This window comes from Pecten maximus, chromosome 15, assembly GCF_902652985.1.
Source record: "Pecten maximus chromosome 15, xPecMax1.1, whole genome shotgun sequence".
Lineage (NCBI taxonomy): Eukaryota > Metazoa > Mollusca > Bivalvia > Pectinida > Pectinidae > Pecten > Pecten maximus.
In genome coordinates this window covers 38,309,514-38,327,553 of record NC_047029.1, presented here as the reverse complement: position 1 = coordinate 38,327,553, position 18,040 = coordinate 38,309,514, and the positions used below count along the sequence as shown (strand labels likewise).

Here is an 18,040-nt window from a genome sequence, read left to right as displayed (position 1 = left end):
GTAATATGTAAAGAGAAGGACTTTGTGGGACTAGATAATTGATTGGTTTAATAAAAACAATCTTGATTAGACATAATCCTGTTGAGACAGACCATTGTTTTTACAAATTTAAATATGACGTTCCTCCTTCAATGACATATTATTTTTACAGCTGTTGGATATGGATATGGAGGAAAATAATTTAAATGAAAGATCCCTGGATACGAAGGAGGAAATTCTGTTGATGGACAAAGATAATGAAACCAGTAAAGTTGAGGTAGAATATGATCTGACCACGCCCGAAACATTACTATACAAAGTCACGGATACACCGCCTGTCTACATGTCCATCTTCTTTGCACTCCAGGTAAAGTTATTGTCTTCTACTATACAGGATTTTGAAAATTTAATGAAAACCAAACGAACAATTAACGGTCAGCATCTTATTGGAAAGTAGTTTATTACCGTGTGGTATCTGAGGTTCCACATGTTAGATGTCTGTTTCTATATCAAGCTGTTTAATAACCTTGTATTTGTTATTGTGCGTCATCCACACGAGTTCAACAAAACTTCCAACATTGACAGCATTTATTTTCTTTGTGTTTTTTTTTCAAATAAGCATTTGCATCTACCTGACCAGACGTATGTTCTGTTATTCTTTTTCCATGTGTAGCAAGCACTCCTGTCCTTGTCTGGATCGTTGGCGATCTCAACCTTTGTAGCCGATGTCGCGTGTGCCTCCGACTTCCCAGACATCAAAACAGACCTCCTCAGCTCCACAATGTTCATGAATGGCGTCACGACACTCCTACAGGTTACACTTGGTATAAGGTACCAAAGGGGTTATATATTACAATACTGTATATAAGGTACCAAAGGGGCTATATATTACAATACTGTATATAAGGTGCCAAAGGGATTTTATATTACAATGTACCAAAGGTATTTTATATTACAATACTGTATATAAGATACCATAGGGATTTATATTACAATACTGTATATAAGGTACCAAAGGGATTTTATATTATAATACTGTATATAAGGCACCAAAGGGATTTTACATTATAATACTGTATATAAGGTACCAAAGTGAAGTGATTTTACATTACAATACTGTATATTAGGTACCACGATGATTTCACATTACAATACTGTATATAAAGTACCACGGTGATTTTACATTACAATACTGTATATAAAGTACCAAGGTGATTTCACATTACAATACTGTATATAAAGTACCACGATGATTTCACATTACAATACAGTATATTAAGTACCACGGTGATTTCACATTACAATACTGTATATAAGATACCACAGTGATGTTACATTATAATACTGTATATAAGATACCACAGTGATGTTACATTACAATACTGTATATAAAGTACCACGGTGATTTCACATTACAATACTGTATATAAAGTACCACAGTGATTTCACATTGCAATACTGTATATAAGGTACCACAGTGATTTTACATTGCAATACTGTATATAAGGTACCACGATGATTTCACATTACAATACTGTATATAAGGTACCAAAGTGAAGTGATGTTGCATTGCAATACTGTATATAAGGTACCACAGTGATTTTACATTACAATACTGTATATAAGGTACCACGGTGATTTCACATTACAGTACTGTATATAAGATACCACTGTGATTTCACATTACAATACTGTATATAAGATACCACGGTGATTTCACATTACAATACAGTATATAAGATACCACGGTGATTTCACATTACAATACTGTATATAAAGTACCACGGTGATTTCACATTACAATACTGTATATAAGATACCACGGTGATTTCACATTACAATACTGTATATAAGATACCACGGTGATTTCACATTACAATACTGTATATAAGATACCACGGTGATTTCACATTACAATACTGTATATAAGGTACCACAGTGATTTTACATTGCAATACTGTATATAAGGTACCACGATGATTTCACATTACAATACTGTATATAAGGTACCAAAGTGAAGTGATGTTGCATTGCAATACTGTATATAAGGTACCACAGTGATTTTACATTACAATACTGTATATAAGGTACCACGGTGATTTCACATTACAGTACTGTATATAAGATACCACGGTGATTTCACATTACAATACTGTATATAAGATACCACGGTGATTTCACATTACAATACAGTATATAAGATACCACGGTGATTTCACATTACAATACTGTATATAAAGTACCACGGTGATTTCACATTACAATACTGTATATAAGATACCACGGTGATTTCACATTACAATACTGTATATAAGATACCACGGTGATTTCACATTACAATACTGTATATAAGATACCACGGTGATTTCACATTACAATACTGTATATAAGATACCACGGTGATTTCACATTACAATACTGTATATAAGATACCACGGTGATTTCACATTACAATACTGTATATAAAGTACCACGGTGATTTCACATTACAATACTGTATATAAGATACCACGGTGATTTCACATTACAATACTGTATATAAGATACCACAGTGATGTTACATTACAATACTGTATATAAGGTACCACGATGATTTTACATTACAATACTGTATATAAGGTACCAGTGATTTCACATTACAATACTGTATATAAGATACCACTGTGATTTTACATTACAATACTGTATATAAAGTACCACGGTGATTTCACATTACAATAGTGTATATAAGATACCACGGTGATTTCACATTATAATACTGTATATAAAGTACCACGGTGATTTAACATTACAATACTGTATATAAAGTACCACGGTGATTTTACATTACAATACTGTATTTAAGGTACCAAAGTGAAGTGATGTTACATTACAATACTGTATATAAGATACCACTGTGATTTTACATTACAATAGTGTATATAAGGTACCACTGTGATTTTACATTACAATACTGTATATAAAGTACCACGGTGATTTCACATTACAATAGTGTATATAAGATACCACGGTGATTTCACATTACAATACTGTATATAAAGTACCACGGTGATTTAACATTACAATACTGTATATAAAGTACCAAAGTGATGTTACATTACAATACTGTATATAAAGTACCACAGTGATTTCACATTACAATACTGTATATAAAGTACCACAGTGATTTTACATTACAATACTGTATATAAAGTACCACAGTGATTTTACATTACAATACTGTATATAAAGTACCACGGTGATTTCACATTACAATACTGTATATAAAGTACCACAGTGATTTTACATTACAATACAGTATATAAGGTACCACGGTGATTTTACATTACAATACTGTATATAAAGTACCACGATGATTTCACATTACAATACTGTATATAAGGTACCAAAGTGAAGTGATGTTACCTTACAATACTGTATATAAGGTACCACAGTGATTTTACATTACAATACTGTATATTAGGTACCACAGTGATTTTACATTACAATACTGTATATAAGGTACCAAAGTGATTTTACATTACAATACTGTATATAAAGTATCACTGTGATTTCACATTACAATACTGTATATAAAGTACCACAGTGATTTTACATTACAATACGGTATATAAAGTACCACGGTGATTGCACATTACAATACTGTATATGAAGTACAACGGTGATTTTACATTACAATACTGTATATGAAGTACAACGGTGATTTCATATTACAATACTGTATATGAAGTACAACGGTGATTTCATATTACGATACTGTATATAAAGTACCACAGTGATTTTATATTACAGTACTTTACATAAGGCACATAATAATGATTTCAAAATACGGCTAGTTTTTTCTAATCGTCACACTGTTTTCACGACCCATTGGCTATCGCGTAATAGTTCGTGGCATTACTGCAGCAGAATGGAAACATACCCGGTAAAGGTAAAAAAAAAACCCGGCCGTTGATTTGGGGTCTTATGTCATTTAAATATCTACAATTTGTATCGTGATACGGGGACGGGATTCCATGTTTGTTTTACCGGGACAGAAGGGGTGGCTGTATATTAACCCATTTACGAATACGGCTGAGCCTTGTAGGTAGGACCCCATAAGTTAGTTTCCGTCTCACAAAAAAATGCTAACTAACGCGGCAAATTACTGATTATATAAATACTCTCATTCAAATTGGAGCTCTTTCTTACAATGCACACATTTACATATATCTCACCAACAACGCCAAAAACGGACAACAGATAGAAATTACTGCCGGAACACAAGAACACGACCTTGTAAGGTCGTTACACCGAACTATTATTAGTAACAAGGTATACGTATGAAACACGATAGTGGCAAACGTACGGCACGTGACACAATACTGATAATTACTTAGGTTTACCGGTGAGGTAACGCTTCAATGTAACAATAGAAATATAGCATGTAGTCGTAACAATTCACGTGTTGACTTCCTGTAATAAAGTAATGTTTACTGTTTTGTACTCACAGATTACCACTGTTCCAGGGGGCTACACCTGTGTACGTTATTCCTCTGTTAGCCCTACAGCGTCTTAATTCCAACTTCTGTACTGTGCCGGGTAAGTGGTCCCCTTCATAACATCTTTCAATAATACACAAAGTATTAACAAATTTCAATAGATATGTTATATCATTTAATCAGTTCATCCATCTTGTTCATTATATTTCATAGACCAATGATTGGGTTACGTCAATATAATACTTATGATGCCACTTAGAAATGGGTCATCGCAACTAATGATATATTATGGTTTTCCAGGGAGTAGTATCAGTGTTACAAATGAAACTATGTACAACTTTGAAGCATTAAATATGACATCGCATTTTGACATGGAGAGCAAACGAAGATTCGCGTTCTACAGGTTGCGAGAGGTAAGTTGTTTATAAGATTTTAAACAAAAATGCTTCATTTAAGATTATGTAAAGAGTATCAATTCAATTAATTTGGGAAAAAAACATCAATGGTAAGCATTGTATGTCAAATCAATTGTCTTTCCCCCCAATAAGCAATAGTGCAGTTACAATGCAAATGAGCACAAGGCATTGTGTAAATGTGTGCATTCAATTCTGTCTGAAACCAGAACAATATAATAACAAATCAAAGTTTGACTTGAAATAGAACAGAGATTTTAACCAGGTGTTCTGGAAAGGAACGTGTTTTCTGTTTCATCGACTACACTAAAAATATTAAACGTTAATCATACAAGCGGAATGTAGTTTCATTTCGACCTAAATTCTATTGCGCTATGATGTACTTTCGCAAAATCTTGATCCCATTTGTACGTGTAATGCAAATTGATTGTTCTATACAGATACTTTTAAGTCCTAGATTTCACGCGTTTACCTCTACGGGAAAAATCTTCAGTATATCGATTCAGTTTGATATTTGTGATACGGCATATACTTTATACATTGCTAAATTAGTGTAAAATGGTGATATTATATTGAGTGAGCGATCTTCTGCAATATTTGCCTGTCTCTGAATATTAAAACCAATTGTCCCTGTACTGTCACCAAGGAAAACACATTTCCTATACATTGTTCCTACTCGTTGACTGACAATCATTAAATGTCTAAACTAATGATAAAATCTGCATTCTCTGATGTTGACACAGTTTCAGGGGTCCCTGATCCTCGTCGGTCTTGTCCACTGTTTTGTTGGTCTCACAGGAACCGTGGGGTTCCTCATGAGGTTTATTGGACCTGTCACCATTGTACCTACCATCCTTGTGGGCGGAATATTCATATCAAGATCGTCTAGTAAATTCGCCAAGGCACACTGGGGGATATCGGCTGTGTATGTAAATATTATAAAACCGTATTGTTTCTTTCATCCCTGAAAACACACCGAAGGAAAATTAGTACCGTCAGTATATAATGGCATGGAACACAATGACAGATACATTAGTGTTTAATGGAATGTCTACAAATCACTGGAATACATGCGGTTATCACAGTAAGCTCGACATCTGTATCATTTGTAATACTATGGTTATATTGATCTACCAAGTTGTTATTGTAGCTGTATTACGTTTTGACTCTTACACCATACTCTAATTTTTATTCAAAGAGGTACACATCATGTGTGTGTTCTTCTTGACGGTTCTCTAGACATGTGTCTCCTAAAATTGACATGAGTCTAATTGCAACGTGAATAAGCTCAACACTATATGTTGATTCTAATTAGGGGATAGTACGTTGTTTTGAGTGTCTATACTGGCGATTTATTTTATTTGAACTCGAGACCGATAGAACGAGAGTTTAAACCAAATTTCGTGTTCTAATCGCCAGTATAGCTACGAAAATCAACGTACTATCCCCATTCTAACACGTTTATTGTCAAATATACGTATAAACTTTGTTTTACATCGCTACAAATACACTGTAAAGTACTATGTGACCTCCGCTAGTGACCTGCCATACTGTAGCGGACTGCCCAATCAGAAAGAAGCTTTCAAAGTCGGTCATTTAGCCACGCCCATAATCGCGAGAGTTCGATCTGTATGTTGACGAAGCGGTGTATTTGGATTGTTGTGAAAGTCCTGTTACCGAAGATCTAAATACGTATATGGATTTACTCTGTATGCGTAGCGATATGTGCGTTTCGACAAAATCAGTGTTGATGTGTTTCTATAGTCCCAACCGTTATGTGAAGGTTGGTGCACTAATTGTTCCATTTCATTTCGGATTCTACTTGGCTAGATGCCTACAAACGGACGAAATGAACGTTCAATCAATAAATGACGGTAAGAACAATATTGACTATATTTGTTTAATTAATTCACCGAAATACATTCCATTTGGTACTGTACACTTCTTTCTGATCATGTGTTTGCTACGTTGTTATAGGCCTAGCCCTACCGTATCCCTCACATAAGTTGTTAGAACAGTAACTTTTGGAGAATATGGAGTATTCTTTCTTAACAGATATATATTTCAACTATAATACTTATAGATATTAACAGTTGTATTATGAATTGCAAATTGCCCTGTCTGTGACGTCAGACGGCTGAGGGCAAGGTCGTTTATTTTGTTGCTGAGTCCGATTGTGAAGAGGGTTGTTGATGAACGTTTGTTCAGGATGTCGCATCGGACATGATAGTTTCTGATTAACACCAGCTCTAGCTTGAAGAATGTCAGAGTATTGCCATTTTTGCGACTCCGAACTGTCAGCATTAAAATGCTTCAGTGACGACTCTCGTTACGATAACCCTAACACAATGGTTGGTGTAGGTGTAGTTTAGGGATGCGGCACTGGAAACTGTTTTCATCATACTGCTGAGCGTATTTTTTGAATTTAATTCTAAATGTTGCGGAGTTTTTTAATTTCGCTAAGAGGCGACATGACGCCATATTGTTTCGATTAGAAACTGGGCGTGGCTTAATCCCGATGGGCGGGGCTTAACACGATTGATCATGGGTTTTTTTTTCACAGATTAGAACATGGTCCGTAACCAATCAAGGCATGCGTTGCAAGCGAATCCTGTTAGAATCAATTATACATTTACATTTATCATTACGAATGATCGTGCTTTAACATGTGAAGGAAGCACAACCGCGACCTGTTCCTAAAGAAGCACATTGTTCGATAAAGACATAATTAACGAAGTCAGAGATTTCCTACCAACCAGTCCATGATACATCCAAATTATTTGTAGATTCCTTGACTTGGTTTGATTACTTGTGGTAATTTAAATCTACAGAAAGAAGATATGCTGCAGAAATGGTGACTTGATGATCGCAATCCTAAATATCTTTTTATACTAATTTGAATTTTTATTGAATACGTTTAATTCAAATGTGCTAACGAATATTTCAAATGCCTTTGATGTGATAAGTTAATTACTTTAAAGTGTTATAAAATACATACATATCCGTAAATGTGTGACCTTTAGCCAACGTGAACAAAATGTCAGGTCATTCAATTTTAGCCATACACAAGTGCATCAATTATACAACATACTTTAATATGCTCTTTGATACCAATAAACATTACAAGCATGTAGGTCCTCTCCAACAAAAATGCAAATCATTATAATAGATATACGACATAATATATTCGACATCACGCATGCTAAGTCTTAAAATCCGAGTTTGACCTGTCACCTTCCAACGGTAATATGTATTATAGTATCAACACGTTAGTCCCTTACGTCACTGACACATACTTAAAGGTCAAAACAGCTGTATGATGATGCTTAATTCATAGCTAGAATCTACTTCCATTTGTACTAGAGGTGCTGATATCTTGTCATTCTTATCACATAATCCTATAATTATACTGAGAAAGCAGCTCCACGCTGAATGAACAAAACGATCGGTTGTTTTTGAAGGATTGAACATTCATTTTCATTTTATTTTTCTCTTCAATTCTGCTTACCGAAAGGTCCATTTCCTTTATTCAAATGTTATCATTGGCGTCCGACAATAACCGCCACTACGACAAGACCAGTGCGGTTATTGGAAAAAAAACTGTTTTGAAGACATAAATGGGGATCGACATAATTTACCATGGCTTATCATTGTTGTCTTATAGTTTGCATTCCAAGCATTTCGGTTTTTGTTGTTCAATACTTTGGTAAAAAAAAAGACAAAAGAGGGTCATTCGATCAGTTTCACGATCGGTTATAAAAAATAACCACATTCCTTAGATGATATATAAATCAGAGCAGAGAAAGTAAGTTATTAGAACATGATAGAGTCTATGACCGTGAGAAAACTGCTACTCTCTCAATGAAATGACATAGTCTTACTTGTAAGCCTGTCTTTACGCAAGCTGTATAATAATGATCGATCGATTATAAGCTAATCTTACACTGTCAGCCTGAGAAAGACGTCTCATTTTTATTTGATGTAGTCAGTATATTTTTCTAAGTTTATGTTCTACAACAGCTAAGTCCACGCGACCGTAGTGTCTTCCGATGTCAGTCACTCAGGGTAATTTTAAAGTGCATTTACTATGAAGAACTCTAACAGACCGTAAAGTGCATTAGCTTAAAATGTAGCTCTCAATTGTTGTAATATTGATGATGCAAGCATTCTTTGGTCGCTTTTGTGTTCCAAGACAGAACACACAACAAAGTCAAAGTTCTATATAGAAGTCTGGTTCGATATTTTACGTCCTAACATTGCAATCATTAAAAGTATATTATATATAGTCGATGCCTACTTGAACGGGAGAAATTGTATACCCATTGTAGTACTATCTCAACAAAATGTCATGTCTCAGCTATATTTGCATGACTTATATTCCAATCCATTATACAGGAATGGGTTAAATGTGTTTCCTCGTGTAACCTTCCCAGCTTTGAACCTCTTTACCTCAGTAAGGGATCAGCAGAAACCACTTTAACACCACGTAATATACCACAGCCTGGGAACAGAATATATAGCCTTCATTAAAGTTTCAAACAGATCAAACGTTAGTTAGTGTCAGACATCAGGTAACACGTAGTTTAGAAATAAGAAAATACTTTACTTCCAATATCAATTTGCCTCTTACGAACACGTGATTGAAGGATCAGGTACAATTTTACGTTCCTGCGATACTATAATGCAGAGGATTAACGCGGACTGATTCTTTTATCATTCCCGAATTGAGGTGATCTTGTCGGTAAAATAATTTGCTGATCACGATATTTCAAAGTTACAATTTGAGTATTTGATATGAACCAATAAATGAATGAATAATCTCGTTTACCTATTCATGCTCACTGCTCAATGTCTTTTTCTTTTTCTTTTTGTTACCAGGACAGCAATTACGTCGATTATCCTTTCCCTGTATTTGAGTAAGCTGAACATGCCATGTCCAGCTTGGTCGAAGAAGAAGGGTTTCCACATCTACTGGTATCCCTTACACCGAGTGTTTGCGGTATGCTATTATGTTTTAGCAATAGCCGCTGAAGTAAAATCATCCGTTTTACATCATAGATAAAATAGTTTTACTTATGTTCGTAATGTTAATCCAACTCGAATCAAACGATTATTACAAATGTAAATCGTAAAAAACACGTGGGAGATATTGGTAGTGTAGGAGAAACAGCAACTAAACCTTACAAATTTAAACCGTATAAAGGACTCACACAACTAAATAATTTACTATATGTTATTACTAGTGACCCCATCCCTTTATTCGCTCTTTTGAAGTTCAAATGATGTGAAATTTATATCAAATTAAAGTTTGAAGTTTTTTTCTATCGGATAAATGTTGATATTGTATAGGTTTAATGGCATACTAGAGCATACGGGTACTCGAAAGACAGTAACCCTGACATTAACAGTACATTGGGGAACCCCCCACCTCAAGACCCTACACTTTATTCTCGTATATAGAAAGTACCCATTCCATATGTTATTTACTCAGGAAAACAGGTACAAACCTAAGAAACGCATTCTTCAGGGACTTGGTTCGGGTGAAACACGTGATTAATCAACTCTTTGATTTTGTGTATCAACCATTCTTGATCATAGATCAGTAATATTGCTGATATCTTTTCTGTTAGATCCTTATCGGTATGCTGGTTGGTTGGACGATGGCAGCAATTATGACGCATGCTGGAGCACTGACTGATAATCCGAAGGACCCCCAATATCTAGCCAGGACGGACGCCAGGGCGGGAATAATAAAAAATGCCACGTGGTTCCGCGTGCCTTATCCAAGTAGTATTTTAATTGTTACGCACTCTGCTTATGTATTTACCATTCATATTCATTATAAGGTTCAGTTATTAGTAGTATCCCATGAAGATAATTAACATTGTTTCTCAATAAACACCTGTGAAATATTGCATTGTGTCGACCTTTGGGAGTCTACGTCTCCAAGGTTGTTTTTTTTTTGGGGGGGGGGGGGGGGGGGGGTTCTTTTTTTTGTTTTTGTTTTTGTTTTTATTTGTTTTTAATAAAATTAATTGAAGAGGATAAGAGCTTGATGACATTTAAATAAGTCTCTGCCAAGCTAAATGAAAATTCGTGACCGGTTATCAATCGTACAGTAAGTAAGCTCATGTTAAACACATAACAAATATCGGTTTTAATAATTCATGAACTTATCTTCGACATTCTGATAACCTTTGGTAACATCATATCTTATGCAATCAGAATATGACACTTAAGCCATGTAGTTACGTGTTAAAATTTATTAGAGATTTAACATCAGGTAAACGATAATTTCAGATCAATTTGGAACTCCTTACGTCAATGTTGGTTTCTTCGTTGCCTTCCTGATCGGCACTATAGTATCAATCTTAGATTCCATCGGCGACTACAACGCATGCGCACGAACATGTAACGTACCCCCACCGGCTGCACATGGTATAAATCGGGGGATCGCTGTGGAAGGGATTTGCAGTGCTATCTCGGGCGCCATTGGATGTGGACACGCTACAAGTACAATCGGGGCAAACATCGGGGCTGTCGGAGTGACCAGGGTATCTAACATTAACGATTTATCAAGTGAAAAATATAATCGTCAATACGGTTGTACCTTGGCAAGCTTACACTGCTTTAAATAAAAAAAAATCTGCATCGTGATTTCTGTAGATCATAATGGTGAAGTTGTTTTTAATTGTTAGCTGAATAATTGACAAGGTGCTGGAACCTTCAGGCTATATGTTATCTTTATATTCACTTAGTCTTTCATGAGATTAAAGACAGTCATATGTTATGGGTGACGATATTTCAAAGTTATGTAGATGTATTTCTTCTGCAAATGTTAAGAATTATTTCTCAATGCACCTTCATGCTTTTGAGGAGGTAGTGAACTATTCAAACAACCGTTGTCTGAAAGAAGGATCTTGACTTAGATAACATATGTGCGTAAAGTAAATAATTATATATGTGTGTGTTTTTAACAGGTAGCCAGCCGAAACGTGTTTGTGTGGGTGGGTGTGATCTACATGATATTTGGCGTGGTTGGCAAGGTCTCTGCCGTCTTCATCACAATGCCCTACCCAGTCCTAGGGGGCGCCATGATCATCATGTACGGCATGTTTAACGGTATCATACTCTCTAACCTTCACGCTGTCTCGTTATCGTCCACACGAAACGTGGCCATCATCGGCATAGCCATTCTAGTCGGTCTCATGATCCCCTACTGGCTGGAGAAGAACCCCGGAGACATAGACACAGGTACAAACGGGTTAATTAAGGACTTCTACCGTCCTTAGGGAGGAGGTCATTTTATAGTGTCATTTCCATATCAAAACCTTTATAGAACGTAATCTCACCATCACTCCCTCTTACAGTGACACCGAGATCAGGCGATCGTTCTTGGATGGAGCATAACATATAGCCTTCCTCGTTTTGCAGTTCAAGAGTCAAAAGTGAGGCAGTATGGAGGGATAATTAAATTATGTAGATATTTTGAAACGAAAATGAATCAAAAGTTTTTAATGGACCACATATGATCAATCCTATCTTGTAGATCACAAGTAGTTTATTTTATTATACCACACATTGCTATGTTGTTTTTTGATATTCTACAATGTTTACTAGTCAGGTATGATGTTGTTTAGGTGATGCCTATCGTGATAGCATAATAAAGAACCTCATGGCCAACCCTAACTTGTGTTGCGGAATCTTGGCCTGTTTTCTGGATAACACGGTGCCAGGTATGTTCCATTTCTCGATAACATGGTGCCAGGTATATACTATATCTCGATAACACGGTGCCAGGTGTATACTATATCTCGATAACATGGTGCCAGGTATATACCATATCTCGATAACATGGTGCCAGGTATATACTATATATTTTGATAACACGGTGCCAGGTATATACTATATCTCGATAACATGGTGCCAGGTATATACCATATCTCGATAACATGGTGCCAGGTATATACCATATCTCGATAACACGGTGCCAGGTATATACCATTTCTCGATAACATGGTGCCAGGTATATACTATATCTCGATAACATGGTGCCAGGTATATACTATATCTCGATAACACGGTGCCAGGTATATACCATATCTCGATAACATGGTGCCAGGTATATACCATTTCTCGATAACATGGTGCCAGGTATATACCATATCTCGATAACACGGTGCCAGGTATATACCATATCTCGATAACATGGTGCCAGGTATATACCATTTCTCGATAACATGGTGCCAGGTATATACCATATCTCGATAACATGGTGCCAGGTATATACTATATCTCGATAACACGGTGCCAGGTATATACTATATATTTTGATAACATGGTGCCAGGTATATACTATATCTCGATAACAAGGTGCCAGGTATATACCATATCTCGATAACACGGTGCCAGGTATATACTATATCTCGATAACATGGTGCCAGGTATATGCTATATCTCGATAACACGGTGCCAGGTATATACCATATCTCGATAACACGGTGCCAGGTATATACTATATCTCGATAACATGGTGCCAGGTATATACCATATCTCGATAACACGGTGCCAGGTATATACCATTTCTCGATAACACGGTGCCAGGTATATACCATATCTCGATAACACGGTGCCAGGTATATACCATATCTCGATAACACGGTGCCAGGTATATACCATTTCTCGATAACATGGTGCCAGGTATATACCATATCTCGATAACACGGTGCCAGGTATATACCATATCTCGATAACACGGTGCCAGGTATATACCATATCTCGATAACACGGTGCCAGGTATATACCATATCTCGATAACACGGTGCCAGGTATATACTATATCTCGATAACACGGTGCCAGGTATATACTATATCTCGATAACACGGTGCCAGGTATATACCATATCTCGATAACATGGTGCCAGGTATATACCATATCTCGATAACACGGTGCCTGGTATATACCATATCTCGATAACACGGTGCCAGGTATATACCATATCTCGATAACACGGTGCCAGGTATATACCATATCTCGATAACACGGTGCCAGGTATATACCATATCTCGATAACACGGTGCCAGGTATATACTATATCTCGATAACACGGTGCCAGGTATATACTATATCTCGATAACATGGTGCCAGGTATATACCATATCTCGATAACACGGTGCCAGGTATATACCATTTCTCGATAACATGGTGCCAGGTGTCTTCCATTTCTCGATAACATATTACCCGGTATAGTCCATTTCTCGATAACATGGTGCCAGGTATATACCATATCTCGATAACATGGTGCCAGGTATATACCATTTCTCGATAACATGGTGCCAGGTGTCTTCCATTTCTCGATAACATATTACCCGGTATAGTCCATTTCTCGATAACATGGTGCCAGGTATGGTCTCAGTTGTATGAACTGCCTCGGGTATGGTAACAATTAATCGGATGTTAGCTCGTGATAAAGTATACAGAAATTATAGGCAGTATTTGTACTGACAACTTTCCCTAAATTGATGATTCTAACTCGATTTGGTTATTTTTTTCTAACAGGCACTATAGAAGAAAGAGGAATAGCTGGGTGGCTGAAGCCGGATAGAGCTAAAACATTCCAGTACAGTGAGGGAGTGGAGGTTTATCAACCTCTCCTTCCAAGAAAGTGGCTGTCGCATAAAATAATGAGATACATACCTTTCTGTCCATTTCAACCTCGCACATCAGACAATAGTTATCCAATAGTAGATACACAGTCTGTACATGAAAAGGAGTAACCGAACTGTCACTATATTCAATTATCATTGATAGCTACAAATACGGCTCACGTGAAATTAAGAAAAATAAATCATAGAAAACTTAGTATACATTTAATTTCAAGTTGAATTGCCTCCCTAAATCTACCTTCAAATAATAACTCTCATATACACTTTTTCTGATTATTGTTAATGTATATACTTCAAAGAAATTTCTAATTATTACATAGTTTATAAATCATTGCATATATACATGTAAAACATTACAACCAACTAGTAGGTAAAATGTGTATCCAACTGCTTTGATTACAACAAACTTTTATTTCACGACTCCGGTGAGCTTTGTATCCAACTTTTTGTTGTGTATGCAATTTGTGCCGTTGAGGGCACAGGGGCTTGGCACGATTTTCCAAATTATAGTCTATATATATATGTATATAGTATCAAGGGTAGTAACTACAAAGAGGGGGAAGACGAACGTATTTAAAAAAAAAATAATTTGTCGTATTCTGCGGGTCAAAAATCTTAGTGACACATACATTACCTTAAAGATAAATGTTTTATTTTTCCAATGAGTGTTCGATGAACAAAATTGGCCAAGTATTATCCAAGTTATGACCTGACGAATTCGGAAATAGATGCTAAAATGGCTAGGTCGGAATCTCCCTGTCCGGTTGAATAGTCGCCTCGCCTCTAATGGGTACCTCAATAACCATTCAGAAATCGAAAAATCGACGCTTGCAGCGGTATACAGTAACCATAACTATGTCAATATAGGATGTCGGTTGGTTATGTTATCCGTCATGTGCCGTAGCCAATTCCATATTACATCACCGAGCTTACCGTCAGCAAAAAGAACCGCCATCTTTCCCTAACCTTTCGTGACTTTGTTTATGTCGTTACAGTGGTGGTACAGCCAAGAAGCGTTCCGAATGAAGGGAAAGATGGCGGTTCTTTTTGCTGACGGTAAGCTCGGTGATGTAATATGGAATTGGCTACGGCACATGACGGATAACATAACCAACTGACATCCTATATTGACATAGTTATGGTTACTGTATACCGCTGCAAGCGTCGATTTTTCGATTTCTGAATGGTTATTGAGGTACCCATTAGAGGCGAGGCGACTATTCAACCGGGCAGGGAGATTCCGACCTAGCCATTTCAGCATCTATTTCCGAATTCGTCAGGTCATAACTTGGATAATACTTGGCCAATTTTGTTCATCGAACACTCATTGGAAAAATAAAACATTTATCTTTAAGGTAATGTATGTGTCACTAAGATTTTTGACCCGCAGAATACGACAATTTTTTTTTTTAAATACGTTCGTCTTCCCCCTCTTTGTAGTTACTACCCTTGATACTATATACATATATATATAGACTATCATTTGGAAAATCGTGCCAAGCCCCTGTGGTTGAGGGTGATAAGTCTTAGATCGATATACCTTACAGAAGAGGACATATTTCTACCTATCTGTACCGTAAAAGACAATTTAGTTTGGATTCCTGCTTTAACGACCTTATCGAGGGAACACCGAGAAACGACAAAAATGAATCCTGCTCTGTAATAGCTCGGTAAATGAAAACTTACCTGATAATCTTTGTAGTAATCTGGGACTTTTCCATCGGTATTAATGCTGTGTAATACTGTTATTGAATAGGGTCGTCCAGAAAAAAAAAGCAATTCGTTTATAATTGTTCAATATGATTTTAAAAAAGGGATGGGAGGAAGGAGCAGGATTTAAAAAAAAAATCTATGATACTTCGTAATTAAAGCTGTTTCACCGGTTTCACTGGTTCAATGATAAAAATGAATTGTTTATACTGCCTAACACAGGTCTTCTAAACAAGTCCTATACAAAATGTTGGGGAATTCTAAACTTAGATAAGCGAGGAACAATGCAATAGTCGGCCAGATTCCCAACTTAGGCTCTATAGTTAGCAAACAAAGAATTGTACAGGATCGAGCTTAGCAAATACAAAAATGAGCTGAAATGCCATCGCCGCTAATGCCCTTGTTTGAGTGAGAATAACAGAGCAGAAGAGATATAAAGTAAATGTGCATGCAATCCCATTTCATCGAAATGGCACCAAATGGCGGTCACCAAGCTGACACAATGCAAGTAGACGGTATCCTAAAATGATATTATGGTATTGGTAGGACGTTAAGTAGTCACAAGCAACCAACTCTTATAAATTACAGATACAGCAGACGGAAAAGTACAGGGAAACATATGTTAATGCATGTTTGTGTATGGTGGAACATCTTGAAATTGGTTTGTTTCAAAGTATTTGATATTCATCTTGTCACCAAATTATTTAAACAATTAAACGAAAACCTCCGTCATCAGACGATAAATTTCAACCTCAAACAGATATTAATGTTCTGCTATGAAATGCCAAATTGTGATTGAATAAAGATTTTGTGACTAATGCACAATCAGACACATTTCATTTAATGATTATATGAAAGGAGATAAAACAACGATTCATATTGATTATTGTCAGTAGATGGCAAATAAAGTGATGAAATTAAAATATGTGTATGTTATCGTTGTATAATATGTTTGTCGAATACACGAAAATATACAATAATGATGTAGGAAACTAGCCTATTGATTGAAATAAAAATCATTTGTGAAGTTTATCGAACTTGTCACAATTTCCTACAATAGAAACGTTCCTGTTATGTCGCGAACATGTATTTTGATAAAACCGTTTATTGCAACAGAAGTAGGATTGTTCGTACTAAGCCTGGAAAGCAACCAAATATCCAGCACGTTAATCAATGAAGGACTCCGTTGTGTCCTAGTGAAATTGGTCACGAAAAAGTACCATTGTTTTTCTACTGTATTTGAAGGTTTGGAACAATATCTTTTCATTACTTTCATCGCACAAAATACTACCTACCGACAAGGGTATTTTCCTTATCCAAATGATATCAATGGCGCCCGACTTGAGGTTTTATGAAAAATAATTGTGTTGAATACATGAATGGGAATCCATTAAATACCATGGCTTATCGTTGTTTCTCTCTCTCTTTGAAATGTTTTCGAATTATCGGACTTAAAAGACAGGTCTTTTGATCAGTCTTGTGGCGACTTAGAAATAACAACTCTAGGCAGATGATGTGATATGGATTAGTTGATAGAGATTGATCTATCAACACTGGACAGACTCTATGACCATGGGACAACAGAGACACAATTAAAAATGACATTGTCTTGCATACCGGTCTAAACACACGCTGTATAACATAATCGATCGCTAATCAACTAATGTAACATCCGTCACCCTGATAAAAAAACGTCTGGTTATCATACCATCGCGACGAGTCGGTGTGGATATAAAGGGATAGGCTCAACTTCATTAAGGATCTTCTTCAAAGGGGAATATTAATGGATTA

At 36.2% G+C, this 18,040-nt stretch overlaps 1 protein-coding gene across 1 annotated transcript; it reads left to right on the top strand.

Moving 5' to 3' along the window:
- The first annotated feature begins 161 nt into the window (after positions 1 to 161).
- LOC117343985 (solute carrier family 23 member 1-like) lies at positions 162 to 15,072 on the top strand. The gene is made up of 11 exons (XM_033906579.1): positions 162 to 346; positions 653 to 810; positions 4,472 to 4,560; positions 4,761 to 4,873; positions 5,617 to 5,798; positions 9,752 to 9,872; positions 10,504 to 10,660; positions 11,174 to 11,427; positions 11,854 to 12,127; positions 12,514 to 12,609; positions 14,433 to 15,072. Exons 1-11 carry the CDS (start codon positions 167 to 169, stop codon positions 14,648 to 14,650), a joined length of 1,842 nt encoding a protein of 613 aa, XP_033762470.1. The 5' UTR covers positions 162 to 166; the 3' UTR covers positions 14,651 to 15,072.
- The last annotated feature ends 2,968 nt before the right edge of the window (positions 15,073 to 18,040 follow it).

Excerpts from the sequence above, each read along its gene's own strand:
- LOC117343985 (XM_033906579.1), top strand. The coding sequence starts at position 167 with ATGGAGGAAAATAATTTAAATGAAAGATCCCTGGATACGAAGGAGGAA. Across the intron at positions 4,561-4,760 it reads CAACTTCTGTACTGTGCCGG|GGAGTAGTATCAGTGTTACA; the intron begins GTAAGTGGTCCC and ends ATGGTTTTCCAG. Across the intron at positions 4,874-5,616 it reads CGTTCTACAGGTTGCGAGAG|TTTCAGGGGTCCCTGATCCT; the intron begins GTAAGTTGTTTA and ends ATGTTGACACAG.